This window comes from Rattus norvegicus, chromosome 7 (assembly GCF_021556685.1).
Source record: "Rattus norvegicus strain SHRSP/BbbUtx chromosome 7, alternate assembly SHRSP_T2T, whole genome shotgun sequence".
In the NCBI taxonomy this organism is placed as follows: domain Eukaryota; kingdom Metazoa; phylum Chordata; class Mammalia; order Rodentia; family Muridae; genus Rattus; species Rattus norvegicus.
In genome coordinates, this window is record NC_141540.1 from 6,510,043 (window position 1) to 6,535,818 (window position 25,776).

The window sequence follows — 25,776 nt, forward strand, 5'->3', positions numbered from 1 at the left end:
GCACAGCATGCAGGAGTTGTATTTAGCTGGTCCTGGGGCAGTGGAGGGGAGGACTAAAGAGGGGTGCCGAGGTGAAAGATTGAAAGACCATAAAAGATCAGCTAGATTTCGGAAACCAGAAACACCCCCGGTGAGACCTGGGGCTCCGGGCCGCGACGATTTCCTCGCATTAGCAGAGAGAGCGCGGAGCGTTGGTCCCATGGCCAGGATTCCGAGGTGCGATTTCCTCGGGCTCCCCGGAATTTGCTACCTTCTTAGTTTCTTGCTTGCCGGACTGCTCTTACCACGGGCTAGCGCCTTCAATCTGGATGTGATGGGTGCCATACGCAAGGAGGGAGAACCTGGCAGCTTATTCGGCTTTTCGGTGGCCCTACACCGACAATTACAGCCCCGACCCCAGAGCTGGTGAGTCACCATACACGCCCGGAATCCCCAGGCTCAAGCCTTGGGCTATCCTTCTCCCAATTCCTCACCTTCCCATTTCTCAGGCTTTCGACCGTATTCTGCCCACAGCCATCCCACACTCTAACTTGAAGCCTTGCTTGGTCTTGCCTTGGGGGATGAGTTAGTGAGCAACATTCTTTCTAGAGACTCTTCCTTCTGCTTTTCCCCTCAGTTTGCATCCTTGCTCCAGCCTTGCATCCCGGCCTCCTCTTCTACCTCGGGGGTGGGGGGTGGGGGGTGACCTGTTCCAGGAAGGGAGGGTGAGCGTTCTGCCTCTGCATAGTGTGGAAGGAGTGGGCAAGGGCAGGGTGGAGAGGGTGTCATGGGAGGCAAAGAGGAGAGAAAACAGAAATAGCTACTGTCAAAGCATCACCATGAGATTGTGTGAGGACTGCAGGGCATGGGAGGCCAGAAGTGATGTGGCTTAACACAGCGGGGGACTAGAGGAAGAGTTGAGAAGGCATGGCAGTCTTCAGTGATGACTAGGTCATGGACAGTGGCAGAAAAATAGAGACTGTCTGAGCAGTAGCAAGAAAAGGTGGCAGCTGTCACCACCGTCGACAGAAGCAGCAGCAGCAGCAGCAGCAGCAGCAGCAGCAGCAGCAGCAGCAGCAGCAAGATCCAGTGAAGGTGCCATTCTGCTTCCTTTTCTCCTCAGGCAATTTCCAACTCCAGAAATCTCAGCAGTAGGGAAAGACAGGGGCGCATGAGAGGCTGAGGAGTAATTGTTACTTCTTCAGGACCCCTGGTAGCTAGACACATTTGCAGCTGGCTGCATTTCCATACCCTTGGTTCTTACTACTTGTGACAGGAGGTGAGACAGAAAGAAAGAAAGCTTCCCACCCCCTCCCGCCAAAGGGCTTTTTCACCCATGGCCAGTGCATAAGCCACATTTAAGTGTCCATTACTGGGATCGATGCTGTCCTTGGGGACCATCTTTTCCTTGGGCCGGGGGCAGGAGACAGAGATGAGAGTTTATTTCTCCTCACTCACCAGAGGTGGGGGTAGCCTTAATCTTTCTCCATTATTCCTGTCATCTGGGAGGAGGGTCTGCTCTCTAAACCTTTGGGAAAGATAGAAAACTGATGTCTCTAGCCAGCAGCAGGCTTCATCTCTGTCTCTTCCTCCCTCCCTCCCTCCCTCCTTCCCCCATCTGTTAGAGTTCCAGGCCCGGAGGCCTTTTTAGGACATGGCGAACTCTCTGAGTTATTTCCAGGCAAATTCTAGGTTATTTTTAATAGCATAGTCTCTTGTCATTTTCCCCTTCCTTAAAGGTGGCCCCTGAATCTATCTCCCAGAGCCAAGTTAGGGGTGTTCCCGATGGGGACTGACTGTCTGACCCCATTTGCTCCAGCAGGGGGCATTCTGCTGGCTTGGGGGCGGGGGTGGGGCTGCCGCCTTGTCTGGACCCTCTTTAGGGCTGAGCACTGTTGGGAAGACTCGTTTGTTTTCGGTCTTGCTTCGATAAGACTGAGTTCTAACCTTCTTACTTTGCTCTGTTTGCCACCTCATTTATTTCTACCAACCGTAAGACGGAAGCAAACAATATCACCGTCTCCTCAGATTGTTTGGTAGCGCAAGGCCTGCAGTGAGCGGCGCTTGCTGTTCTGGAGCCCTGGTGCTGGGATTCACAGAGCCAGAGAACAGCTTTACAGCATCCTGGATCCAGAGGCTTGGCTGGAGGGACCCCAGGCTGAGCCAGCCTTTCTGGACAGGCAGTTTTCCCAGAGGGCCACTCAGACTGCACTAGGTCAGGGAGGGCTGCACTGGGGCTGAAGGTCTGGCAGGATGCAGTAGTAGTGTGCTACTACTCCCTGGACTCAGCCGCCAACATCGCCAGCACCCTACCCTACCCCTTATAACCACCGAGGAGGCTTCCGTTACTGTCCCGTCTGAAGGTCTGGGGTTGTTGGGCTCCCAGGGTGAAGCCACGCAGCAGTGTGTGGCTGGGGCAGGGGTGAAGGGGGTGCTCTTATTCCAGGAGGAGTCGGCTGGGTTCCTCCTTCCAGGAGTAGGGTTGGTCCCTTAGCTTCTGTCCATGTGAACATCTTTGCTCCTTCCTGCAGTTGGCCTCTAGGGGAGGTGCGAACTTTGAACTCTCACACTTCTTTGGCTGGGCATGGCACTAGGCAGTGGAGGCACTGGGTGTCTCTGTGACTCCACGAAAGGCCTGAGCTCAGCAAACTGGCACTTCCTATGGGCAAGCGCGCACACGAGTTAGGCAGCCCCCTTGTAACGGAAAATGTTCTCCGTGTTTGCAGGTTGGCACACTGAGGACGGTGAAGGCTGGGTTTGTTTGCTCAGGGCTCATCACCTAGATTTCCTAGGGTGTCATTTTCTCCCTCTCTCTCTCTCTCTTTTTTTTTTTTAAAGATTTATTCATTTATTATATATAAGTACACTGTAGCTGTCTTCAGACACACCAGAAGAGGGCATCGGATCTCTTTACAGATGGTTATGAGCCACCATGTGGTTGCTGGGAATTGAACTCAGGACCTCTGGAAGAGCAGTCGGTGCTCTTAACCACTGAGCCATCTCTCCAGCCCTTCTCCCTCTCTTCTTCCTCTTCTGGAAATGGCCGGGCATTGACCGACCAAGTATTTAGGCATAAATAGTTGTAAATGAGGGCAGGCTGTTTAAAGAAAGTGAATGAAGTTGCTCATCTGGGAGATAAGAGTCCTTATCTTATAGGATTGTGAGAGCAACTGTGAAAATGCTTGTGGCTCCTCTCCTAGGAATCCAAGTGGAGACTGCTAAAAGGTAGTTCCTCCAACCTCCATGTCTATCATAGGTGCTGATTAATATCACTTTCTTGTCTTATCAGTGCCTGACTTAGGGCTTGATGTATAACGGGGCCTCAGTCAACGGTAGTAAGACGAATGATGAATATATGTTTTTCTTCCTGATTCCCCCCAATTTTCAAAAGTTTTTTTTGTTTTATATGTATGCATATTTTGCCTGTGTATGTTTGTGTACTGCAAGTGTGTGCATGGTATCTCTGAGGACCAGAAGAGGGTGTCAGATCCCCTGGAACTGGACGTAAGTATTGTTGTGAGCCAATGTGTGGGTGCTGGGAACAAAACCCAGTCTTCTGCAGGAGCAACAAGTGTTTTGTTTATTTCTTTCTATCTATCTATCTATCTATCTATCTATCTATCTATCTATCTATCTATCTATGTATACCGTAGCTGTCTTTAGACACCAGAAGAGGTCATCGAATCCCATTACGTGGTTGTGAGTCACCATGTGGTTGCTGGGATTTGAACTCAGGACCTCTGGAAGAACAGTCAGGGCTCTTAACCGCTGAGCCATCTCTCCAGCTCTCTATTTTTATTTATTTATGTCTTTTGAGACAGTGTTTTCTCTGTGTAACCCTGGCTGCCCTGGAACTTGCTTTGTAGAGCAGGCGAGCCTCGAACCTACAGAGATCCGTCTGCCTCAGCTTGCAGAGTGCTGGGATTAAACACATGCACCACCACATATGGCCTACAAGTGCTCTTGGCTATTAAGTTGTCTCTACAATCCCTCGTCCCTCCTGTTAAAAGATCTATTTTTAATTTTTTACTTATGGGTTTGTGTGTGTGTAACTTGTGCTCAAATAAAATTATGTGCAAAGAGGCCACAAGAAGGTGTTGAATCTTCTGGACCTGACATTAGAGACAGTTATAACCACCTGGGGTGGGTGCTGGGAATGGAACCCAGGTCCTCTGCAAAAACAGCAGGTCCTGACTGCTGAACTTCCAGTGGCACACTCCTCTGACCCCCACTTGACACGGGCTCTGATACGGGATGACAGCTGCTCAGGGACAGTGGGCTTGTGGGAACCTTTCTCCTCACCCTACACAGTCTGGCACAGTGCCCCACGGATGCCTGTCAGTAATACTGTCCGACAGTTGTGGGCTTCACCCCTCAGGATGGGACATGGAAGGATGTGGGAGAGAGGCCTTGAGGCTCGTCCTGCTGCCTGCCTACTTGAACCTTTTCCTGAAGAGAGAGAGGATCTCTGTAGCCGCCTGGGTATCAGTTACTTCATTTCACTTTCCAGTCACTCCTGGCTTTTGGGGTCCAGTCCTGGGGGACCCAGGCAGCCTCTGTTCCCAGCACAGTCCCCCTCTGGGGAAGACATTTTGGCTGTAATCATGGAAAATTGTGCTGCCAAGAAAGTTGTAGCTGAGAAAAAGGCTGAGGAAGAAGCCTGGGTAGGGGTGGCGGGAGAGGAGAAGAAAAAGTTGTGGGTGGAGGGGGGAAGGTCGGACGGGAAAGGCGATTCTGGATGTGGGGCAGAACTCAGGTGAGGTTAGAGGCTATGAGAAACCTTCTCTACTTCCACACCAGCGGGCATGACTGAGTGTGGGGATCGCAGAGCCACCAGTGGGTACGGTCTTTGCTGGACACGTGGCAGAGGGGAAGCAGACCCATTTCTAGCCTCTTGCCTGGCCTCTGAAGCTGTCCCTGAACCACTGTGGTGCCAGTCTGTGTGCCCGTTGCTCTGGTTCCAGGCATTCTTGCCATTCTGGCTGGGTTTCAACTGGACCAGGGTTAGCGAGGAGGGCAGAGTCTGAGGCTGGGGCCAAGTAGGGGGTGGGGGAGTTTGTTGTGAACAGGTGCTGGCGGGAGTCGTTCTCTTAGGCTGGCAATGCTGGCAGGCTACTCCGACTGGCATGTGTGTTCCTATGTGTGTACCCACCCTTTCTGTTGGTTCTTTGTAGAGAGTAAGGACGCATGTGACAAGAAGCTCTGTTAACCCGTTCTTGCCAGAATTTGAGAAAAACATCTTTTATTCTTTTCTCTTTAGTACTGAACGCTCTGCCCGGCCCCGAGGAGTTGGGGCCAGGGAAGCTCCAGGGTAATTGGAACACTCAGGACTGAGTCTAGCCTTTGTCCTACCCTACAGGCTGCTGGTGGGTGCCCCCCAGGCCCTGGCTCTTCCCGGACAGCAGGCAAATCGCACGGGAGGCCTCTTTGCTTGTCCCCTGAGCCTAGAGGAGACAGACTGCTACAGAGTGGACATCGACAGGGGAGGTGTGGCCTTGGGAGGGTGGAGTTGGGGCGGCATGTGAAGAGGGCAGGACTTTGTCTCCTGTTCTGTCCCCTGATTCCCAATGTATTGCCTCAGCTAATGTGCAGAAGGAAAGCAAGGAGAACCAGTGGCTGGGAGTCAGCGTGCGGAGCCAGGGAGCCGGGGGCAAGGTTGTTGTAAGTACTACTCCCTGCAGAAGTGATGATGATGTGTGTGTACACTGCACTAACTGGGGACATGGCACAACTGATTCCCACAACCATGGGGTGTAGACAAAAGCGCAAGACATGGTCCCGTTCCTTATCCATTTAGAAATATTCATCTGAGATTTGTATCTACTCACCTACGCCTTTGTCACAGCACTGCGTTTTCTTTCTTTTCTTTCTTTCTTTTTTTTTTTTTTTAATTAACTTGAGTATTTCTTATATACATTTCAAGTGTTATTCCCTTTCCCGGTTTCCGGGCAAACATCCCCCTCCCCCCTCCCCTTCCTTATGGGTGTTCCCCTCCCAACCCTCCCCCCCATTGCCGCCCTCCCCCCATAGTCTAGTTCACTGGGGGTTCAGTCTTAGCAGGACCCAGGGCTTCCCCTTCCACTGGTGCTCTTACTAGGATATTCATTGCTACCTATGGGGTCAGAGTCCAGGGTCAGTCCATGTATAGTATTTAGGTAGCACTGCGTTTTCTTATCGTCAGCCACTATGCTAGTTTCTGAGAGAGGACTTGTGAATACAGTGGAGGTCTGGGTCCTGCCGAGCAGCTATGGAGAATCTTTCTGGCCTGGGACTCAAAGATATCCTTCTGCCTCTGCTTCCTGAGTGCTGTGATTTAAAGTTGTGTGGCACCATGCCTTTTAGTCATGACCTCTCTCTCTCTCTCTCTGTCTGTCTGTCTGTCTGTCTGTCTGTCTAACTAACATTCATAGAAACGCTATTATCAATGGAAGGCACCATGAGCCTGAATATAACTAAATGGTCTAGCCTCTAGCCCACAACTCCAAAGGAAGAGTAGAAAAAGGGGCTTCTGCAGGCATGGTGGCTGAGTCATGCTTCTGAAATTGGTAGTACTCAGAGAAGAGGCACAGGGCATGTCCTTCTCAGAGGTGATGGCTTACAAAGATCTAGGCAGAGGCTGGGATGTGACTCGGTAAAGTGCTTGCTCTGCGAGCACCTGAGTTGGGTTCCTAGAATCCGCACAGAAAAGCAGTGTTTGCAGGTTGTGTTTGTGACCCCCATATCAGGAGGCAGAGCCAGGAGGATTCGGGGGTCACTGCCCAGCCAATCTAGCCCACTTGGCAGGGCCCTGGTGCCAGTGAGAGACTGTGACCAGCTTTTGAAGAGTGACACCTAAGGTGGTCTCTTAATTTCCACATGCACCTGGCACATGTGTATGTACACTGATATTGCATACATGTACAACTGCACACATCTGAACACACACACACACACACGCACACACTGTAAACTTAGCATGTTGCAAAATTGTTACACAATCATGGAAGCACATGTTTTGTGTGCTGTTAATTATGTCTTTGAGAGTATCCAGACAGAAGGTAGGACAAAACCATCTTCCTTTAAGTGGCTACAGCTGAGATACTAGATAAGGGCTTCACACTGCTGGCTGGGGCTGGTGCTTAAGTGATACCGGCAGAGGTGTGTGTGTGTGTGTTTGTGTGTGTGTGTGTGTGTGTGTGTGTGTGTATGTGTGTGTGTCTGTGTCTGTCTGTGTGCGTGCATACATGCTTGCATGGGTGTGTCTGCCATAGTCTGCATATGAACAGCATATAGGTTCCTGGTGAACAGGGAATGACCTGTCCATTCTCCCATAGACCTGTGCACACCGATATGAGTCTCGACAGAGAGTGGACCAGGTTTTGGAGACTCGGGATGTGATTGGTCGTTGCTTTGTGCTGAGCCAGGACCTGGCCATCCGTGATGAGTTGGATGGTGGGGAGTGGAAGTTCTGTGAAGGGCGCCCCCAGGGCCACGAACAATTTGGGTTCTGCCAGCAGGGCACAGCTGCCACCTTCTCCCCCGACAGCCACTACCTCATTTTTGGGGCTCCAGGAACCTATAACTGGAAGGGTGAGTCACTCGCTAGGGAGGGTGGAGAAGGAGACCAAAACCTCCTCTTACCTCAGAGATGGGATCCCATCTCTTGGGATGCCACCCATTGCTGGCAGCAACAGGCCAAGCATGACCACGAGTTGACCTGGGGCATTGCCTGCCATGCCCTTCCACTCCCATTATGCTAGCACATAAATGAACGGGGTTACCCACTCTCCATCACATGGCCATGTGTTTATCTACACGTTGGCATGAGCTCCCACACGCACGGCTGGGCCAGGGCCTGCATGCTCCAACACAGCTGCCCACACCTCATCATTGCCATTCCCGTCTCTGCACGCTGCCACTGGCTGAGCTGACACTCGGTGAGTGTGATGTTTGGGGGGACCCCTAGAAGCTTGGGCTAGGGAGATGGTGGAGGTGGGGCTGAAGGGGAGGAGCTGCCCGTGTGCCTGTCCAGCCGCATGTCTGGCCTGAGGGGGCGTACCTCTCGCCTACCTTGAATACTAACAGGACTGTCCTTGCAGGCACAGCCAGGGTGGAGCTCTGTGCGCAGGGCTCGTCGGACCTGGCACACCTGGATGATGGGCCCTACGAGGCGGGGGGCGAGAAGGACCAAGACCCCCGCCTCATTCCGGTCCCTGCCAACAGCTACCTTGGTAGGGACCCCTCCCCGGCCCAGGATCACTCTAACCCTCTGTTCCTTTCTCTTGTCCTCTCTCCACGCACCCATCCTTCTGTCTCTGTCTCCGTCGTTGTGTCTCTGGCTTCTTGATTTCTCTCACTTTCTTCCTTTCCTTTGTCCCGTTTCATCTTCTTCTGGCCTTTCTATCTGGCTTTGTCTCTACCCTGTGTTCCCTTCTTTTGCTGTCCTATTCCCTGGTGTCTCTCCCCGACCTGCCCCCAACAGGGTTGCTTTTTGTGACCAACATTGATAGCTCAGACCCCGACCAGCTGGTGTATAAAACTTTGGACCCCGCTGACCGGCTCACAGGACCAGCCGGAGACTTGACCTTGAATAGCTATTTAGGTTTGTAAGCTCCTGCGTCCTGGGCCCTGGGGTTTGGCCCTGGCCTTCCCACTTTCCCTCTAGGGAGTGTCCTTTCCTTTCCCGCCCTCCCCTAAAACATGCCCAGGGAAACACATATTGGGCACAAACTGCAGAATAGAATTAGGCCCATTAATAGGCCTGAGAAGAATAGGTCTCAAAGGTGATAGTCTTGGGGGCTGTAAGCCAAGGGGCTCCAAGGAGAAAGACCCAGGTGGAGTGAGAGGACCAGGGTCAACCCTGCTTGGAAGGACAGCATTGACCTCTAGGGAAGTTCCTCTGAGGGGTGGATGGTGGACTTAGGTTGGAGAAAGCTCTAGTCTTTCAAGTAATCCCCTCATCGCTGTTTATACCCTACTCTGCATATCAACAAGGAAGATAGGAGGTCCAGGAGACATTTGGGTGAAGCAAACTCTTCCTTGACCCTTGGTCTTCCTCCCATATGTGTAAAGATTGCCTTCCCCTCGGCAGGGTGGGAAAGAGGGGGTGGGGAGATGCACTGGATGTCAATGGACCTTCTGGGTGTGTAGGATGGGGGGAGTCTCCCTCTCCTTCAGTTCCCCAGCTTGGGCATGAATGGTTGGCTCTCATTGCCCAGCCCCTCTCACCAAGTCACCAAGGCTCCTCTCTCAGTGCCTTTCTCTCTGCTCCATGACACCTTTGTGTCATATCCTGTGTTTCTGACCAGGAGGGCTACAAGGATTTCCAGGCCCTGGCTGGGGAGGAGGAATAGTGTAGCCACAGTGTGGAGAGGTGGAGTGGGGAGAGGCAACTTTTCCTTCTGGAGCCTGGGGCTCACCAGGGTCTTGAGTTTTGGAGAGTCACTCACAGTAAGCAATTCCGTCACCTAGGTTTCTCCATTGATTCTGGGAAGGGTCTCATGCGCTCAGAAGAGCTGAGTTTTGTGGCAGGGGCCCCACGTGCCAACCACAAAGGGGCTGTGGTCATTCTGCGCAAGGATAGTGCCAGCCGCCTGATTCCTGAGGTTGTGCTGTCTGGGGAGCGCCTGACCTCTGGCTTTGGCTACTCCCTGGCTGTGACTGACCTCAACAGTGATGGGTGAGAAGGGGGCGTGTCCCTGGGTGCAGGAGTGGCTTCAGCACTTCATCCTGGGTCATTTGGTTTAGAGGGCTCCACACTGTTTCTTCTTCCGCAGCTGGGCAGACCTGATTGTGGGTGCTCCCTACTTCTTTGAACGCCAAGAAGAACTTGGAGGTGCCGTGTATGTGTACATGAACCAGGGTGGCCATTGGGCAGATATCTCTCCTCTCCGACTCTGTGGCTCCCCTGACTCCATGTTTGGGATCAGTTTGGCTGTACTGGGGGACCTCAATCAAGATGGCTTCCCAGGTACAGCTGGTATTAGGAAAGTTCTGTGTGGGGAGAGGCTAAGATGGTAATGGTATCCCTTAGACATCTGATTTTTTTTTTTTTAAACTCAGACAAGTTGAACTAGGTTATCTGGAGAGAGTAGCTAAGAGGACTTTTAAAATGATGTATGTAGTTCCTCAACGAAACTGGAAACTACAGGATCAAACAAGGGGAATTGGGTATGAACCCTGTCTATCATCTTCCACACCCTGTAATCCCTTTTCTCCTGTTCCAGACATTGCTGTAGGAGCTCCCTTTGATGGAGATGGGAAAGTCTTTATCTACCATGGGAGCAGCCTGGGGGTGGTCACCAAACCTTCACAGGTGAGGGTCGTGATTGCTGTGAGGAGACGGTCCTGGGTGCAGTAAGAGCTGCAGGGGCAGGGGAGGGAGGATTGGGAAAAATGGAGGCCAGCGAGACTGACTGCTTGTCTCCAGGTGCTGGAGGGTGAGGCTGTGGGTATCAAGAGCTTTGGTTACTCCCTGTCTGGTGGCCTGGATGTGGACGGAAATCACTACCCGGACCTGCTTGTGGGCTCCCTGGCTGATACTGCTGCTCTGTTCAGGTGAGCCTCCAGGCTGTCAAGCCCTCCCTGCAGGAGTGGCCTCGCTGCAGTCTCACACCTGCTCCTGCAGAGTGTGCCCAGCGTTACACTCTCTCCTTTCTCACCCAACGAACTCTCTATGCCCAGGGCCAGACCTGTTCTACATGTCTCCCAAGAAATCTTCATTGATCCAAGAGCCATCGATCTGGAACAGCCCAACTGTGCCGACGGACGCTTGGTCTGGTGAGGCAAGATTAGAAGAGGGCTGAGGGGGCTGGGGAGATGGCTCAGTGGTTAAGAGCACTGTCTGGTCCTCCAGAGTTCAAATCCCAGCAACCACATGGTGGCTCACAACCATTTGTGGTGGGAGCTGATTCCCTCTTCTACTGTGTCTGAAGACAGCTACAGTGTGCTTGTATATAATAAATAAATCTTTAAAAATAAAGAAGGGAGGGCTGAGGAGGCTGCCAGTGGTCACTTTCCTCCCCTCTCTTTGTTAGTTTGTGTCTGGGTAGTGGCAGGAGTGGGGTTTGGGGTCTTGTTTGCTCAGGAGCTTCCCTTTTCCCCACAGCGTGCACGTAAAGGTCTGTTTCAGTTATGTTGCTGTGCCCAGCAGCTACAGCCCTATTGTGGGTGAGTGGAGCACAGTGATGGCCCCCAGGGTGGAGGGGAGGGCACCTTGGGAACATCACCCTCACCCACTGTCTTCTCTCTTCTCCCTGCCTGCTACAGTCCTAGATTATGTGTTAGATGGGGACACAGACCGGAGGCTCCGGGGCCAGGCTCCACGTGTGACTTTCCCGGGCCGAGGCCCGGATGATCTCAAGCATCAGTCCTCGGGCACCGTGTCGTTGAAGCACCAACATGACAGAGTCTGTGGAGACACTGTGTTCCAGCTGCAGGTAGCCACTGACTTCTGGTCCTTGCACTTCTGCAGCACACCCGCACCTCGCTGTAAGCTCTGGGTTCCCAGGGGCTGAGGACCAGCAGTGAGGAGATTGTGCTGCTCTTGCAGGTGACCCAGGTTTGGGTCCCAGGACCCATCTTGGGTGGCTGGTGATGACCTGCAACTCCAGCTTCAGGAGACCTGACATGCTCTTCTGGCTCCTTTGGACACCTGCATTCATGTGTTTATATCCTTTCTCTCTGTCTCCCTGTCTCTGTCTCTGTCTCTCTCTCTGTCTCTCTGTCTCTGTCTCTGTCTCTCGTTCTGTCTCTCTGTCTCTCTGTCTCTCATTCTGTCTCTGTCTCTCTGTCTCTGTCTCTGTCTCTCGTTCTGTCTCTCTGTCTCTTTGTCTCTCTGTCTCTGTCTCTGTCTTTCTCTCTCTCCCCCTCTCCCTCTCCCCCTTTCTCTCATACACACACACATACACAGACACACAGACACACAGACACACAGACACAGACACACAGACACACACACAGACACTCACACACACAGACACACTCACACACAGACACACACACAGACACACACACAGACACATTCACACACACAGACACACACACAGAGACACAGACACACACAGACACACACAGACACACACAGACACAGACACAGACACACACAGACACAGACACACACAGACACAGACACACACAGACACAGACACACACACACACATACACACATACACATTCACAGACACAGACACACCCAGACACACACATACAAATTAAAAAAGTAGAAATTCTTTTTTTTTTAAATTTATTTTATTTATATGAGTACATTGTAGCTGTCTTCGGACACACCAGTAGAGGGCATCCAATCCCATTACAGATGGTTGCGAGCCACCATGTAGTTGCTGGGAATTGAACTCAGGACCTCTGGAAGAGCAGTCAGTGCTCTTAACACTGAGCCATCTCTCCAGCCTGAAATTCTTTTTACTTGACAGCACATGTCCTAAGATTGGGGCAATGGATAAGACTAGCTTCTTCATGAAGATGATACATAAATTAATGAAGAATTCCATATTTTTTGAAAAAAAAAAGTCTTGGCATTAAACGGGTTTCCTTTTGAGTTCTTTTTTACCCACCGTTTGCCTTTTTTTTTTTTTTTTCCTTCGGAGCTGGGGACCAAACCCAGGGCCTTGCGTTTGCTAGGCAAGCGCTCTACCACTGAGCTAAATCCCCAGCCCCCCACCGTTTGCCTTGATGCCTGATTTTTTTTTTTTTATTTTAATGGCGTGTCCTGGAACTTTTTAATACTGGCCGGACTGGCCTACATATGAGACCCTACTTCCTTAGCCTACCTTTGAGAGCTGCCTTCCTACATCTGCAAAGGGAAGTCTGGATTTCACAGGGGTGGGGGGTGTCAAGTCTCCAAGGAAGGCGGTTTTACTGCTGTGTCTCTCTTTCTTATTCCCACATACATTCCCCTGCATCTCTACCTCCCTGGATTCCTCTCCAAGCTCGAGAGTCTTCAGTATACTGGTGGGGGCCTTGGTCAGAGCTGGGACTTGGGGGTTGTTCCAGTGAGAAACAATCTTCCCCTTCCAGGAAAACGTCAAAGACAAGCTACGGGCCATTGTGGTGACCCTGTCATATGGTCTCCAAACCCCTCGATTAAGGAGGCAAGCGCCTGACCAGGGGCTCCCCCTTGTGGCTCCCATCCTCAACGCTCACCAGCCCAGTACACAGAGGACTGAGGTGAGCATGAGGGAAATGGAACTGGGAGGGACAATGGTCCTGATGTCTCCACTGTGACACCCACTCACAGCTCCCAAAGCTCTTTCACACACAGTACAACAGTCTATCTGTGGGTGATGAGACACCTCAAAGGCAAAAAGGCTCAAATGACCATGTGTTCCTAGTGTGAGAGCACAGTGCTCCTGGTGTGAGAGCACAGTGCTCCTGGTGTGCGAGGACGGTGCTCCTGGTGTGAGAGGACGGTGCTCCTGGTGTGAGAGGACGGTGCTCCTGGTGTGAGAGGAAGGTGCTCCTACTGTGAGAGGACGGTGCTCCTACTGTGAGAGGAAGGTGCTCCTGGTGTGAGAGGACAGTGCTCCTACTGTGAGAGGACGGTGCTCCTACTGTGAGAGGACAGTGCTCCTACTGTGAGAGGAAGGTGCTCCTGGTGTGAGAGGACGGTGCTCCTGGTGTGAGAGGACAGTGCTCCTGGTGTGAGAGGACAGTGCTCCTGGTGTGAGAGGACGGTGCTCCTGGTGTGAGAGGACGGTGCTCCTGGTGTGAGAGGACGGTGCTCCTGGTGTGAGAGCACAGTGCTCCTGGTGTGAGAGGACGGTGCTCCTGGTGTGAGAGGACGGTGCTCCTGGTGTGAGAGGACGGTGCTCCTGGTGTGAGAGGACGGTGCTCGTACTGTGAGAGGACAGTGCTCCTACTGTGAGAGGACAGTACTCCTGGTGTGAGAGGACGGTGCTCGTACTGTGAGAGGACAGTGCTCCTGGTGTGAGAGGACAGTGCCCCTACTGTGAGAGGACGGTGCTCCTGGTGTGAGAGCACAGTGCTCCTCCACTTTCTGGAGTCACTCAGGTCTTAGGATAAGAAAGGCTGTAGTCTTCTGAGATGGACATCAAGACCTTAACCTACCTTGCGTTAAGTCATTCATCGGAAGGGGCGTGTGCAGCTCCTTGCATGGCTCTCGGCCATCCGGTAGTGGTACCCTTCACTGTTTCTCAGTCTCTGGGATATGGTTTGTACAGTCTGGGCTGGATGATGTGGTCTACCTAGGGAATAGCCTATATGTCAGCCCTCTATTTTACAACTCAGAAGAGGTTATGAGGCCAGCCCAGTGTCACACAGTTGTAAGTGCAAGTTCTGGAGTTGTTTAATCCATGTTTCCTGAAGCCACCATATACCTTGGTTGACACATTAGACCTCTGCCTCAACCTTAGAGATGATCTTCTCCTCAATACTCTCCTAGATCCACTTCCTGAAGCAAGGCTGTGGTGACGATAAGATCTGTCAGAGCAACCTCCAGCTTGTGCAGGCCCAGTTCTGTTCCCGGATCAGCGACACAGAGTTCCAGGCTCTGCCCATGTGAGAAGGGTGGAGAGTGCGTTTGTGGGGGAGGAGAGGACCAGAGCTCAGAGTGGTCAGGCAGAGGCCCTGACTCAGAAGACCATAGTGTCCTGAGCAGAGAGGATTCTCCTAGTCTGTACAATGCTGTATGTTTTGTTACACACTCCTTGGTGAGGTAGGGATGGCTGGCTCCATGTTATGAATGGGGAGCAGAGGCCCAAAGGCCTTGCTGTTTATACGAGGTCAGAAAGTGTTGGAGTTAGGGTAAGGATTGTAAGGATCGAGGTGCACTGAAAGAGCTGGCTTGTGTCTTGGGGGACCTGGAGTGGGAGGAGAGGCAGTGTGTACTTGACTGATGTCTGGGAAGAGAGAGCCGGTGAGAGGCCCAGATTCTCCAGTGAGTTGGGTCCTGTCCTCCAGGGATCTGGATGGGACCGCCCTGTTTGCGCTGAGCGGGCAGCCATTCATAGGCCTGGAGCTGACAGTCACCAACCTGCCCTCTGACCCAGCCCGGCCTCAGGCAGATGGGGATGATGCTCATGAAGCCCAGCTCCTGGCCACCCTCCCAGCCTCTCTTCGATACTCGGGAGTCCGCACTCTGGACTCTGTGGTAAGAACCTGGGACAGGGCACAGTGGGTGGGGTCCTCTAACGTTTTGTTTTTGTTATTTCTTTTGTGAGTTTTTTTTTTGTTTTTTTTTTTTTTTTTTGTTTTTTGTTTTTTGGTTTTTTTGGTTGTCATGAGTCCTATCACAATGTTTTCAAACCTGTATTTCGGTGTGCTTATCTGGTCATCATGACTCCCAATCTCTTCCTCCCCGTTTTAGTCATTGTTCCTGTGTTTCATAGCTGTGAAGAGACACTGTGACCATGGCAACATTATTTTTCTCCTAGAGACAGGGTTTCTCTGCGTAGCAGCCCTGGCTATACTAGAACTCAATTTGTAGATGAGCCTGGCCTCGAACTCACTGAGATCCACCTGCCTCTGCCTCCAAAGCGCTGGGACTAAAGGTGTGCGCTACTGTGCCTGGTCCCTTGCCATGGGCGACTCTTACATAGGAAAGCACTTGATTGGGACTGGCTCACAGTTTTGATGGTTTAGGCCATTATCGTCGTCGTGGGAAGCATGGAGGCACGCAGATATGGGCTGGAGAGGTGCAGGAGAGTCTACGTTCAGATCGGCAGGCAGCAGGAAGAGACAAGGGGAGACTGGGCCTAGATTGAGCATTTGAAACCTCAAAGCCTACTCTCCATGACACACTTCCTTCAACAAGGCCACACGAACTCCAACCAGGTCACACGTACTCCAGTGAGGCAGCACCTCCTAATAGTGCCACTCCCTAATGGCTAAACATTCAAATCTATCAGCCTGTGGGAGACATTCTTATTCAACCACCACATTTTCTTTCTCCCACTACATAGTCCCCACATGCTTACACACACACACACACACACACACACACACACACACACACACACACACACAATTTGTCTTTCTGTTCCAGTATTAACCTGTCTTGTTCCTACTTTCCTCTTTACCCTTCTTCCTCCCAATATAAGTCTCTGGGGTGTGTGTGTGTGTGTGTGTGTGTGTGTGTGTGTGTGTGTGTGTGTGTGTGAACATGCGTGTACGTACATGCACGTGTGTGTTTGAGACAGGGTCATACTTATGTAGCCTTGACTGGCCTGGAACTTGCTCTGCAGAGCAGGCTGGCCTCAGTTGGCAGAGATCCACAAGCTTCTGCCTCTAGAGTGGTAGACTTAAAGGCATGCACCACCAAGTGCCAAGCTTGGTCCATATGTATATTTGATACAAGGTCTCTCTATGTAGCCCAAGCTGACCTTGAACTTGTGGCAGTCCTTCTGCCTCAGCCTACCAAGGACTGGAGTTATAGGCACATGCACACACATACACACACATATGCACATACGCACACACACGCGCACACATATACACTCACACAACCGTACACACACATACACACATGCACATGTACACACTCACACATGCACACACACATGCACACGTACACACTCACACATGCACGCACACACACACTCACATTCACACACATGCACACACACATGCACCCAGAGGGCACATATAGGAGGTTTATATATATTTAGAGTCCACGTATGAAAGAAAATTTGCAACATTTCTTTTTTCCTATTATCTATTCCTGTGCTCCCTCACTCCCAGTTTAGAACCCCTCTTCTCCTCATCTAGTTCCCCCACCCCCATACAGTTCCCCTTTCACTTTTATAGGAGAGAAAAAGTGATGCTTGTCTTTCTGTGTCTGGCTTGCTTTGCTTAACATGGTGATCTTCATCCAGTTCCACCCATTTTCTTGAAGATGACAGTTCTGCTCTTCTTTATGGCTAAATTAAACTCCATTGTATGTACAGGTGAGATCTTGAGAGCTTTAGTAACTCAAACTGATCTATTCTTCCCTTCCCAATCCAGGAGAAGCCGCTCTGCCTGTCCAACGAGAATGCCTCTCATGTCGAGTGTGAGCTCGGGAACCCTATGAAGAGAGGCACTCAGGTTGGCATGCCTGGCTTGTGCCTTGAGTGGCCCATGCTTAAGACCTAGCCGTCCCCTGACTCACCTGTCATTCTGTACTGGGCAGGTCACCTTTTACCTCATCCTCAGCACCTCTGGAATCACCATTGAGACCACAGAGCTGAAGGTGGAATTGCTCTTAGCCACGTAAGCCTGGGGTCAGGTCGGGTCGCTTAGAAAGGCTTCGAGTGCCTCACGGGGTTCCTGTGCCAACTGCACACACTTGCCTGTGTCCACATGTCAGGATCAGTGAGCAGGACCTGCATCCGGTCTCCGTTCGGGCTCATGTCTTCATTGAATTGCCGCTGTCCATTTCAGGGTAAGCACTGCTTGTGTGGGCCCCTCTGCTGCTCCCAATCTCAGTTTGTGCTCTGCCTTACTTGGCCTTACCCTCCTGACTCCATTTGGCCAGACCCCAGGCTTCTTTATTCCTTCTTCTCGTCTCTCAACAACCAGGGTGGCCACTCCTCAGCAACTCTTCTTCTCTGGCAAGGTGAAGGGGGAGAGCGCCATGCGGTCTGAGAGGGACGTGGGCAGCAAGGTCAAGTACGAGGTCACGGTAAGCATTTTGTGCGGCCCCTCCTCCATCCCCTCTCTTCTTGGCACAGAGGCTAGGCTGTCGAAACCTGTCCCCCACATGGTGGTCCTGGGGTTCCAATGCTTCTGCACTGGGTGGGCAAGGCTAAGAACATGCTGGTGCAGGGGTCTCAGTGTGTCCTCTGGACAGCTCTCCTGCAGGGCTGAGAGGCTCTGGGAAGCACCTCTGCTCGGGCTCTGACTGGAAGAGGGTCCTGGGCACAGTTTATGCCTTTCCTTAATACTTCACCCTGGCTTGACCCAGATCCCCTCTCTCACCTGTGCTCAGCTTTGCCTAGGTTTGGTATGAGGAGAGAATGATGCCCGCTCTGATCTAGACTGTACAGCTTTGGTGAGGCTGTGTTTCCCCTCAGCCTTGCTCCTCTCTCTGTGATGTATCTGAGCTTCGTTTCCTCACACTGCTTTGGGCCCATAGGTCTCCAATCAAGGCCAGTCACTCAATACTCTGGGCTCTGCCTTCCTCAACATCATGTGGCCCCATGAGATCGCCAATGGGAAATGGCTGTTGTACCCCATGCGGGTGGAGCTGGAGGGTGGACAGGGGCCTGAGAAGAAAGGGATCTGCTCCCCAAGACCCAACATCCTCCACCTGGTGAGGCTTAGAGGCAGGGTGGGTGAGTGGGTGGGGTTTGGGGAGACTGGGTCGGGGGATGCCATGCAGCAGAGAGAGCTGTGCACATGGTGGAGAGGAGTTGCCATCTCACGGTTACAGTATTTGGAGGGACCCTATCTGCTCCTTCCTCTTCCCTGTCCAGGATGTGGACAGCAGGGATAGGAGGCGGCGAGAGCTGGGGCAGCCGGAGCCTCAGGAGCCTCCAGAGAAGGTGGAACCTAGCACATCTTGGTGGCCAGTGTCCTCCGCTGAGAAGAGAAACGTGACTCTGGTGAGGCAGGGCAAATGGTGCAGCCACTGTGGGGTGCATGTATAGTAGAGGGGCTATCGCAGGTGTACAGAATGTCTGGGAGCTTCCATGGAGGTCAGCCTGACAAGGTGCTCAAACACCAGGAATGAGTAAGCATCAAAGCTGGAGGGAGAGAGTGCCCAAGGGACAGTCCCTAACACCTTAGACTACAACTCCCACTGCCCACTCCAGGGCCAGCTAGGTAGCCAAGCAAGTGATCCTGCTCATTTATATGAAACATCACATGTTACAAGGGCTGCATGAGGGCTGCACCGTCTAAGTGCTGGGATTACAGGCATGTACCATCAGGCTCAGCACTCTGTTGTCTGTTGTATACGTGTGAGGTTTGTAAAACTATCCATTTTGGGCGGTTTTGCTTCCCGTTTTCCCGTGTACTTTTGGTGTTTAGCTGGTTTGTTCAAGGCTCTATGCTTGCTCCTCCGTTGGTGCTAACAGTGAGAATGTGGTACAGATGTCAGTTGGAGACACTGAGGGTGGAGATAACCCAGGCATGACAATGTGGGCAGTACAGCCCTGGAGAAACTTGGCTGTTCTCTGTAAGCGGTCAGTCCACTCTCTCACATCCCGTTCTTTTTCTGTGCTGAAGCCTCCCCATGCCTCTTTGACACCTGAGGATAAAGAACAGGGGCAGCTGTGTGTCTGGAAGTCGCTGCTGCTGTGGAATACGTCTAGTTTCAACTTCTCCACAGGGCTGGCAGCTCTAAGAGACTCCTGGTTAACAAGAACTTTGAAATAGTTGCTCTTATTTCTCCCTCTCTCCGATTTTACTAGTCAGGATTTTCTCTGTGTAGCCTTGACTGTCCTGGAATTTGCTCTGGAAACCAGGCTGGCCTTGAACTCACAGAAACCCTCCTGCCTCTGTCTCCTGAGTGCTGGGATTAAAAGCATGTGTCACTCTGCCTAGCTTAGATAGAGTCCCCAGCTCATGGCAAACCTAACAGTCTTCCTGGCACTAGGATTACGAGGATACGCCACCAGATCTAGTTACTTATTAATTGCATTTATTTTTATTTCAGAGCCAAGTGGCACATTATGATGTGAAATACAGTGTGTTCCCTCTTTACTTAGAAGGGCTGGACATCAAACTAGGGCCTTGCATACGCCAGAAGAGCACTCCACTACTGAAGTACAGCCTAATCCTCATTCCCTTGAGAGGGGAAGGGATGTTGTTATGCAGCCCAGGCATCCTTCCAGTTTGTACCCTTTTATTTCCTCTCAGATGCTAGAATTGCAGGCATGTGTCCCTGTGCCTGGTTTTACTTACTATTTCCTTTTCTGCTTTTTTTAAAAAGTAATTTTATTATTTTTATTATAATTTTATTTGGTGTTCTGCCTGCACATATGTATGTGACCCACATGCACACAGTGCCTTCTTCTAGAGGTCACACAGGTGACTGTGTGACATTTTTCTACCCATTCCTGGCTCATTTCACCTCATGTACTATCTCAGATTCTTTAGAAATATTTTTAGAAGATTTATTTATGTTTACGAGTGTTTTGCCTGCATTCATGTATGTGCGTGATGTGTGCACCTCGTGCCCATGGAGGTCGGAAGAAGGCTTCGAACCCCCTGGAAATGGAGTTATGGATGGCTGTGAGCTGCTGTGTGGCTTCTGGGAACTGAGCACAGGCTCTCTGCAAGCATAGTCAGAGCTCTTAACTGCCGAGCCACCTCCCCATCACTTAGGATTCTTGTTATACAAAATAGAGGCAGCAGAGAGCCTTGCCTTTCAACAAGCTGACAAAAGAGTTTTGAAAAAGTAATGGAAGACCAAAAAATTTCAAAAAGGGGCTAGGAGATGGCTGAGTGAGTAAGGGTGCTGGCTGCCAGGACGGAAGACTCGAGTTCCATACCCGGGACTCACCACATGGTGGAAGGAGAGGCCCAGCTCATGGAAGTTGTCTTCGGCTTTCGTATGTGTACAGCAGTGTGCACCCTCCCCACTGAGAAAATGTTTTCTAAAGAAGGACTCCAAACACTCTCAAGCCATTCTCGTGTGTGTGTGTGTGTGTGTGTGTGTGTGTGTGTGTGTGTGTGTGTGTGTGGTGAATGGTGACTAAGGGTAACTATTAAGTTAAAGTCAGGCTTGGAAGGAAGAGTGTGACTTCCCTGGCCCTAGTGACTCCTCTCGACTCCCTCAGTGAGTTTAGAATGCGCTTTGCCAAATAGGAATGTCTGCTTTGCTACTGAATTGTCTCCTCCCTTCCCTTCCCCTCCCCTGTCCTCTCCTCCCCCCTCGCCTCTTAACAACAACTTCTTCTTCTTCCCCCTCCTCCCCCTCTTCCTCCTCCCCCTCCCCCTCCCCCTTCTTCTTCTTCTTCTTCTTCTTCTTCTTCTTCTTCTTCTTCTTCTTCTTCTTCTTCTTCTTCTTCTTCTTCTTCTTCTTCTTCTTCTTCTTCGAGACAAAGTCTCATTATGTAGTCTTGGCTGTCCTGGAATGCCCTGTATAGACCAGGCTGGCCTCAAACTCACAGAGACCCATCTCCCATTCTTGAGTGCTGGGATCAAAGGTGTGCATCACCTTTCTGGCACCACTGAATAGCTTTACTAGCTATGTGACCTGAAGTAGGCTGGTGGCTTTCCTTAAGCTTAGGTTTCTTCTTTTGAGAAACACTGATGCCAGGCGCAGTGGTCTACATCAGAGCAGTCTCAGCACATAGAGGCCAAGGTCAGAAGGATAAGTTTGAGGTTAGCTTGGGCTAGTGAGACCTTGTCTCAAGATTTGGAGCTTATCTGAGGTAAATGCCTGGTAGTTACTGGATGCTTAGTAACTGAGACAATAGGTTGGGTGGGTTTCACCTCAGGAAGATGCTCTGCCTGTTGCTAGGAAGTGAAAGACAGCTCCCCCCAATGTGTTTCAAAGCCAAATAGTCTAGAGTTGAGGTAGGTACTATTTTGGGCCAGAGAGTTGTCTTGGGAAGACTTCCTGGAGTTTGAGGTCAGATGAGAGCATGGGAGAGAGGCAGACTCACGGCTCAGGGTCCTGCCTCTCCTTGTTCCTAGGACTGTGCCCAGGGCACGGCCAAGTGTGTGGTATTCAGCTGCCCACTCTACAGCTTTGACCGTGCAGCCGTGCTTCATGTCTGGGGCCGCCTCTGGAACAGCACCTTTCTGGAGGTGAGGGCACCATTGGGGTTCCAGGCTGGGCGTCTTCTGCAAAAGCCCCATTGGAGTTTGCTTCGTCCCCTTTCCCATCCAAACGCAGCACTCTATAAAGCCAAATTTACCCTCTGCCTTGGCACCGTTCAGTCTGTAATCTCAGTGACTGGGGAGGGTTGAGGGGAGCATGGGCATTGAGAAGGCGGCGTCTCTTCCTTATCCCCTTAGGAGTACATGTCCGTGAAGTCCCTGGAGGTGATCGTCCGAGCCAACATCACAGTGAAATCCTCCATTAAGAACTTGCTGCTCAGAGATGCATCCACAGTGGTGAGCTGCCAGGCTGGCGGGTGTGGTGGGCGGGTGGGGACTCTCCTCCTTCCCACTCACTCCAGCTTTTGAGCTTCTTGTTTCTCAGATCCCAGTGATGGTATACTTGGACCCGGTGGCTGTGGTTGCAGAAGGAGTCCCCTGGTGGGTCATCCTCCTGGCGGTGCTGGCTGGGCTGCTAGTACTGGCCCTGCTGGTGCTGCTGCTGTGGAAGGTGAGGCTTGAGGAGGGATGGAACAAGTATGAACTAGACTTAGAGTGGATAACCTCTCACCTACACGTGCACTCATCCCTGCGTGGGTGCCATTTGCCAAAGGCCAGCTTTGACAGGGCAGGTACACTGTTTAGGAGAGGCATGGAGTCAGCGATTAATCACTCAGCAGACTTTTTTCTGAGGTAGTAAAACAATTCTCAGGGGCTAGTGAAAAGGATGAGAAAACACACACCCACACATACACCTACATACGCACATACACACACACCCCTACATACACACATACACACACACATACACACACACACCTCTACATACACACATAGCACACACATATATACACATATACACATCCATACATATACACATGCACACATACATACATATACATACACATATATATACACACACATACACACATAGATACACACATACACATAGATACATATACACACATATATACACATATACACATGCACACATACATAAACACACATAGATACAAACATACACACATACATCATACACACATATACACATACATACAGACACACATACATACACACACATAGACATGTACATAAATCCATGCACATACATACACACTCATAGATACATACACATATACATACACACATACACACATACAGACACACATATGCACATACATACATACATACACATACAGACACACACATACATACACAATCATAGATATATACACACATACACATATACTTGCACACATAACACACACACACACTTACTTGGTGGCTGAAGCAAGGCTCTAACAAGCTCCAACAACTTTATTTTCCCCTATAGCTTATATATCCCAGCAAAATCTTTCAAGGAATATGCAAATTACCCTATGGTTACATTCTATTTTTCTTTAAGTGAATAATTACAGTCAGTTATATGTAAAAAAAAAAGCATGTTCCCAATACCCTTACATGGTTAAATGTTTTACATATTACAGGTAAAAAACAAATTATTCCCAAGGACATGTATGTTCATGTTTAAGTAATTTGTTACAGATTAACAAAGGGTAAGTAGGCAAAGTATTTTTATCAGCCTCTTGTAGGGAGGCTGCAATTTATGGTTACAAAAATGGATCAATTATTTTATTATTTATCTTGAAAAGTAATCTTATAAAAAATTTTTTAAAAGAATCACAAATGTAAACTTTTATATAAAGAGCAAGCAGCCATTTCTACTTTAAATTCCCAGTGTGCACACCTGCCCATCCACAGTTTTTAATTAAATTAATTAATTAAATTTAATTAATTAAAGCACATCAGGAAGCAAAAATGGGTCCAAGAAATTAATCATCATCTTGATCCTTAGCAAGAAAGGCACATCAGCTAGTACTAGTCTGGCCGCCATTGTTCCTACTCCTTGACCTCAAAATCTTTCACCCAATTATCAAGAGTGTGACTTTCCGAACTTTAAATTGTTCCCCCAAATTTTCTATGTCACAGCCACTAACAAAAACATCTTAACCTAACTTTACTAATAATCTACATTTCTAAATTTTTTCTTTTAGAGTTATTTATTAATCATATATGAGTACACTGTATCTGTCTTCAGACACACCAGAAGAGGGCATCAGATCTCATTACAGCCACCATGTGGTTGCTGGGATTTGAACTCAGGACCTCTGGAAGAGCAGTCAGTGCTCTTAACCGCTGAGCCACCTCTCCAGCCCTAGATTGTTTGTAAGGTGGTGGTTGAGTCATTAATCTGCTCCAGCAGCAATGCTTGGAAAAGATAATTGCTGTTATTGAAAGTCCAATGACACTGCCCAGTGAGGAGCTGGAGAGACCCACAGAGTTTTTGTACAACTCATAGATCATGACCGGGACGGAAACAACCAGAGCAAAACCTCACAGCAGCATGGAGTCCTCAGGACACATGGTTCTTGGGGTTGTGCCCTCTGAGGCACCCATGGTGATTGGGCTAACTGGTGGGCTGCATTCCATGAGTTCTTGCATGGCCCCCTGCAATCTAGCAACTCTATGGAGCACTTACCCCACAAACACCAGGAACTCCATCTGCCCTGGATGCTTTGGAGATGACTCTGGTGCACCTTATCCTCAAGGATTGTGTTGTCCACTGGGAAGCCTCGTAGTTGAGGGAGAGGTAGAAGGTGTTAAGTTGAGACAGTGGGAACTCTTTAGAGGGCGTTCCCCTGGAGCTAGGCCTGGGAAGAGGGTGAAGTGTTTGGATTGGGATGGGGGCAGATGGGAGTGGGATGTGAGACTTCTAGAAGAACCATCGTGGATAAAGCCCCAGGAGTAGGGAAGTGTGGTCTGATTTAACCGGAGCAAAGCCTGGGAAGGAAGCTGTGATCAAGGCCAATGACTATAACACTAGCTCAGGGAACTGCTTGGCGCTGAGTGGGAGCTGCACACCAGACTGTACATGGAACCATTCTTGCTTGAACAGAGCTGTAATGGAATTCTGTTGGCTTAACATAAAAGCACACACATGCGTGTGTCAGTGTAGGGGATTTCATGCTCCACCAGACCCATCCCTGAGCCACATGCTACACATGGGGCTGGTGCATAACCAAACACATCTTTGGGGCTCTGTGGACTGCCTTGCCCACCTGCTATTTGAGAAGTGTGTGTCACCAGTGAGCCAAGCTCTAGGGTGGCACCCATGCTGTTGAGAACTTGCCCAGTCTTAGGGACGATTAATATCTTCAAGATTGGCCTCAGGATGCCCGTCCCATCCACTACTCCCAGAGAACAGATACAGAGGTCCAATTCCTCTTCAGTCTTCCCATCCTCTGCCTCTTACCCCTATCCTTCAACATCCCAGTGCGGCTTCTTCCGTCGGAACAGTCCAAGTTCATCATTTCCAACCAACTATCACCGAGCCCATCTGGCCGTGCAGCCCTCGGCCATGGAGGCTGGGGGCCCAGGGACTGTGGGGTAACTGTTGTGTGTGCACGCGTGTATGCAAACGGGTGCATATCTATGTGCTTATATGTGTGAGTCTATGTACAGATCCCAGAATTTGGGTGTGGGGGTCGTGAATGTGCAGGGGGTATGTGTCAGGAATGTGCAGGGTAAGAAGGGAAGTGTGCACAAGGGAGGTGAGGGTCCTAGTGTCCGAGGTAAGGAGTAATTAGAAAGGTGAGGTTCTAAGTGTGAGCATACGTAGCCTGGCATGCACAGACGGTGGGTAGGCTAAGAGTGTGAGCATGTGGGCAGGTGGGGTGGTTCCATGCATGTCTTTTCTGTGGGAACAGTGTGCAGAGATGATTGTGCAGTCTGAGCATGCAGGAGGAGTCTTGTCTATTCTAAGTTTTAGTATGCAAGGGGTCTAACACCATCTTGGTAGGTGAGGGGTTAAACCACCCTGGCCAAGGGGATGCATAGAAGGCCACAGGTGTATGCATATGAGGTTGGAGGGGCAGGAGGTCTAGAAGGTTATTTATCCCTTGGATCTTGTATCCTAGGAGACACTCCTGAGGTTTCTAAAGAAGTTTGAGTAAGAGAGGAAGGCTTGGAAAGTCCTGATGTTCAGTTTCAAGCCTCTCTTTCAGGGACCAAGGGAGACTTCCTTGGTTT

At 50.5% G+C, this 25,776-nt stretch overlaps 1 protein-coding gene across 11 annotated transcripts in view; it reads left to right on the forward strand.

Annotated features, from left to right (window-relative positions):
* Positions 1 to 25,776, forward strand: part of Itga7 (integrin subunit alpha 7) — a 26,658-nt gene continuing 882 nt past the window's right edge. Inside the window, exons 1-26 of one of the 11 annotated variants that reach the window (XM_087559203.1) lie at positions 1 to 405; positions 5,339 to 5,466; positions 5,561 to 5,640; positions 7,293 to 7,548; positions 8,058 to 8,189; positions 8,441 to 8,560; positions 9,430 to 9,637; positions 9,735 to 9,928; positions 10,185 to 10,273; positions 10,388 to 10,515; positions 10,642 to 10,737; positions 11,066 to 11,127; positions 11,227 to 11,396; positions 12,994 to 13,143; positions 14,378 to 14,493; positions 14,896 to 15,085; positions 16,939 to 17,019; positions 17,105 to 17,184; positions 17,282 to 17,356; positions 17,494 to 17,596; positions 18,050 to 18,226; positions 18,390 to 18,518; positions 21,562 to 21,675; positions 21,886 to 21,984; positions 22,073 to 22,198; positions 25,022 to 25,134. In XM_087559203.1, coding sequence (XP_087415329.1) covers positions 8 to 405; positions 5,339 to 5,466; positions 5,561 to 5,640; positions 7,293 to 7,548; positions 8,058 to 8,189; positions 8,441 to 8,560; positions 9,430 to 9,637; positions 9,735 to 9,928; positions 10,185 to 10,273; positions 10,388 to 10,515; positions 10,642 to 10,737; positions 11,066 to 11,127; positions 11,227 to 11,396; positions 12,994 to 13,143; positions 14,378 to 14,493; positions 14,896 to 15,085; positions 16,939 to 17,019; positions 17,105 to 17,184; positions 17,282 to 17,356; positions 17,494 to 17,596; positions 18,050 to 18,226; positions 18,390 to 18,518; positions 21,562 to 21,675; positions 21,886 to 21,984; positions 22,073 to 22,198; positions 25,022 to 25,134 — 3,614 coding nt within the window. In that variant the 5' untranslated portion in view covers positions 1 to 7. 11 annotated transcript variants of the gene reach the window in all.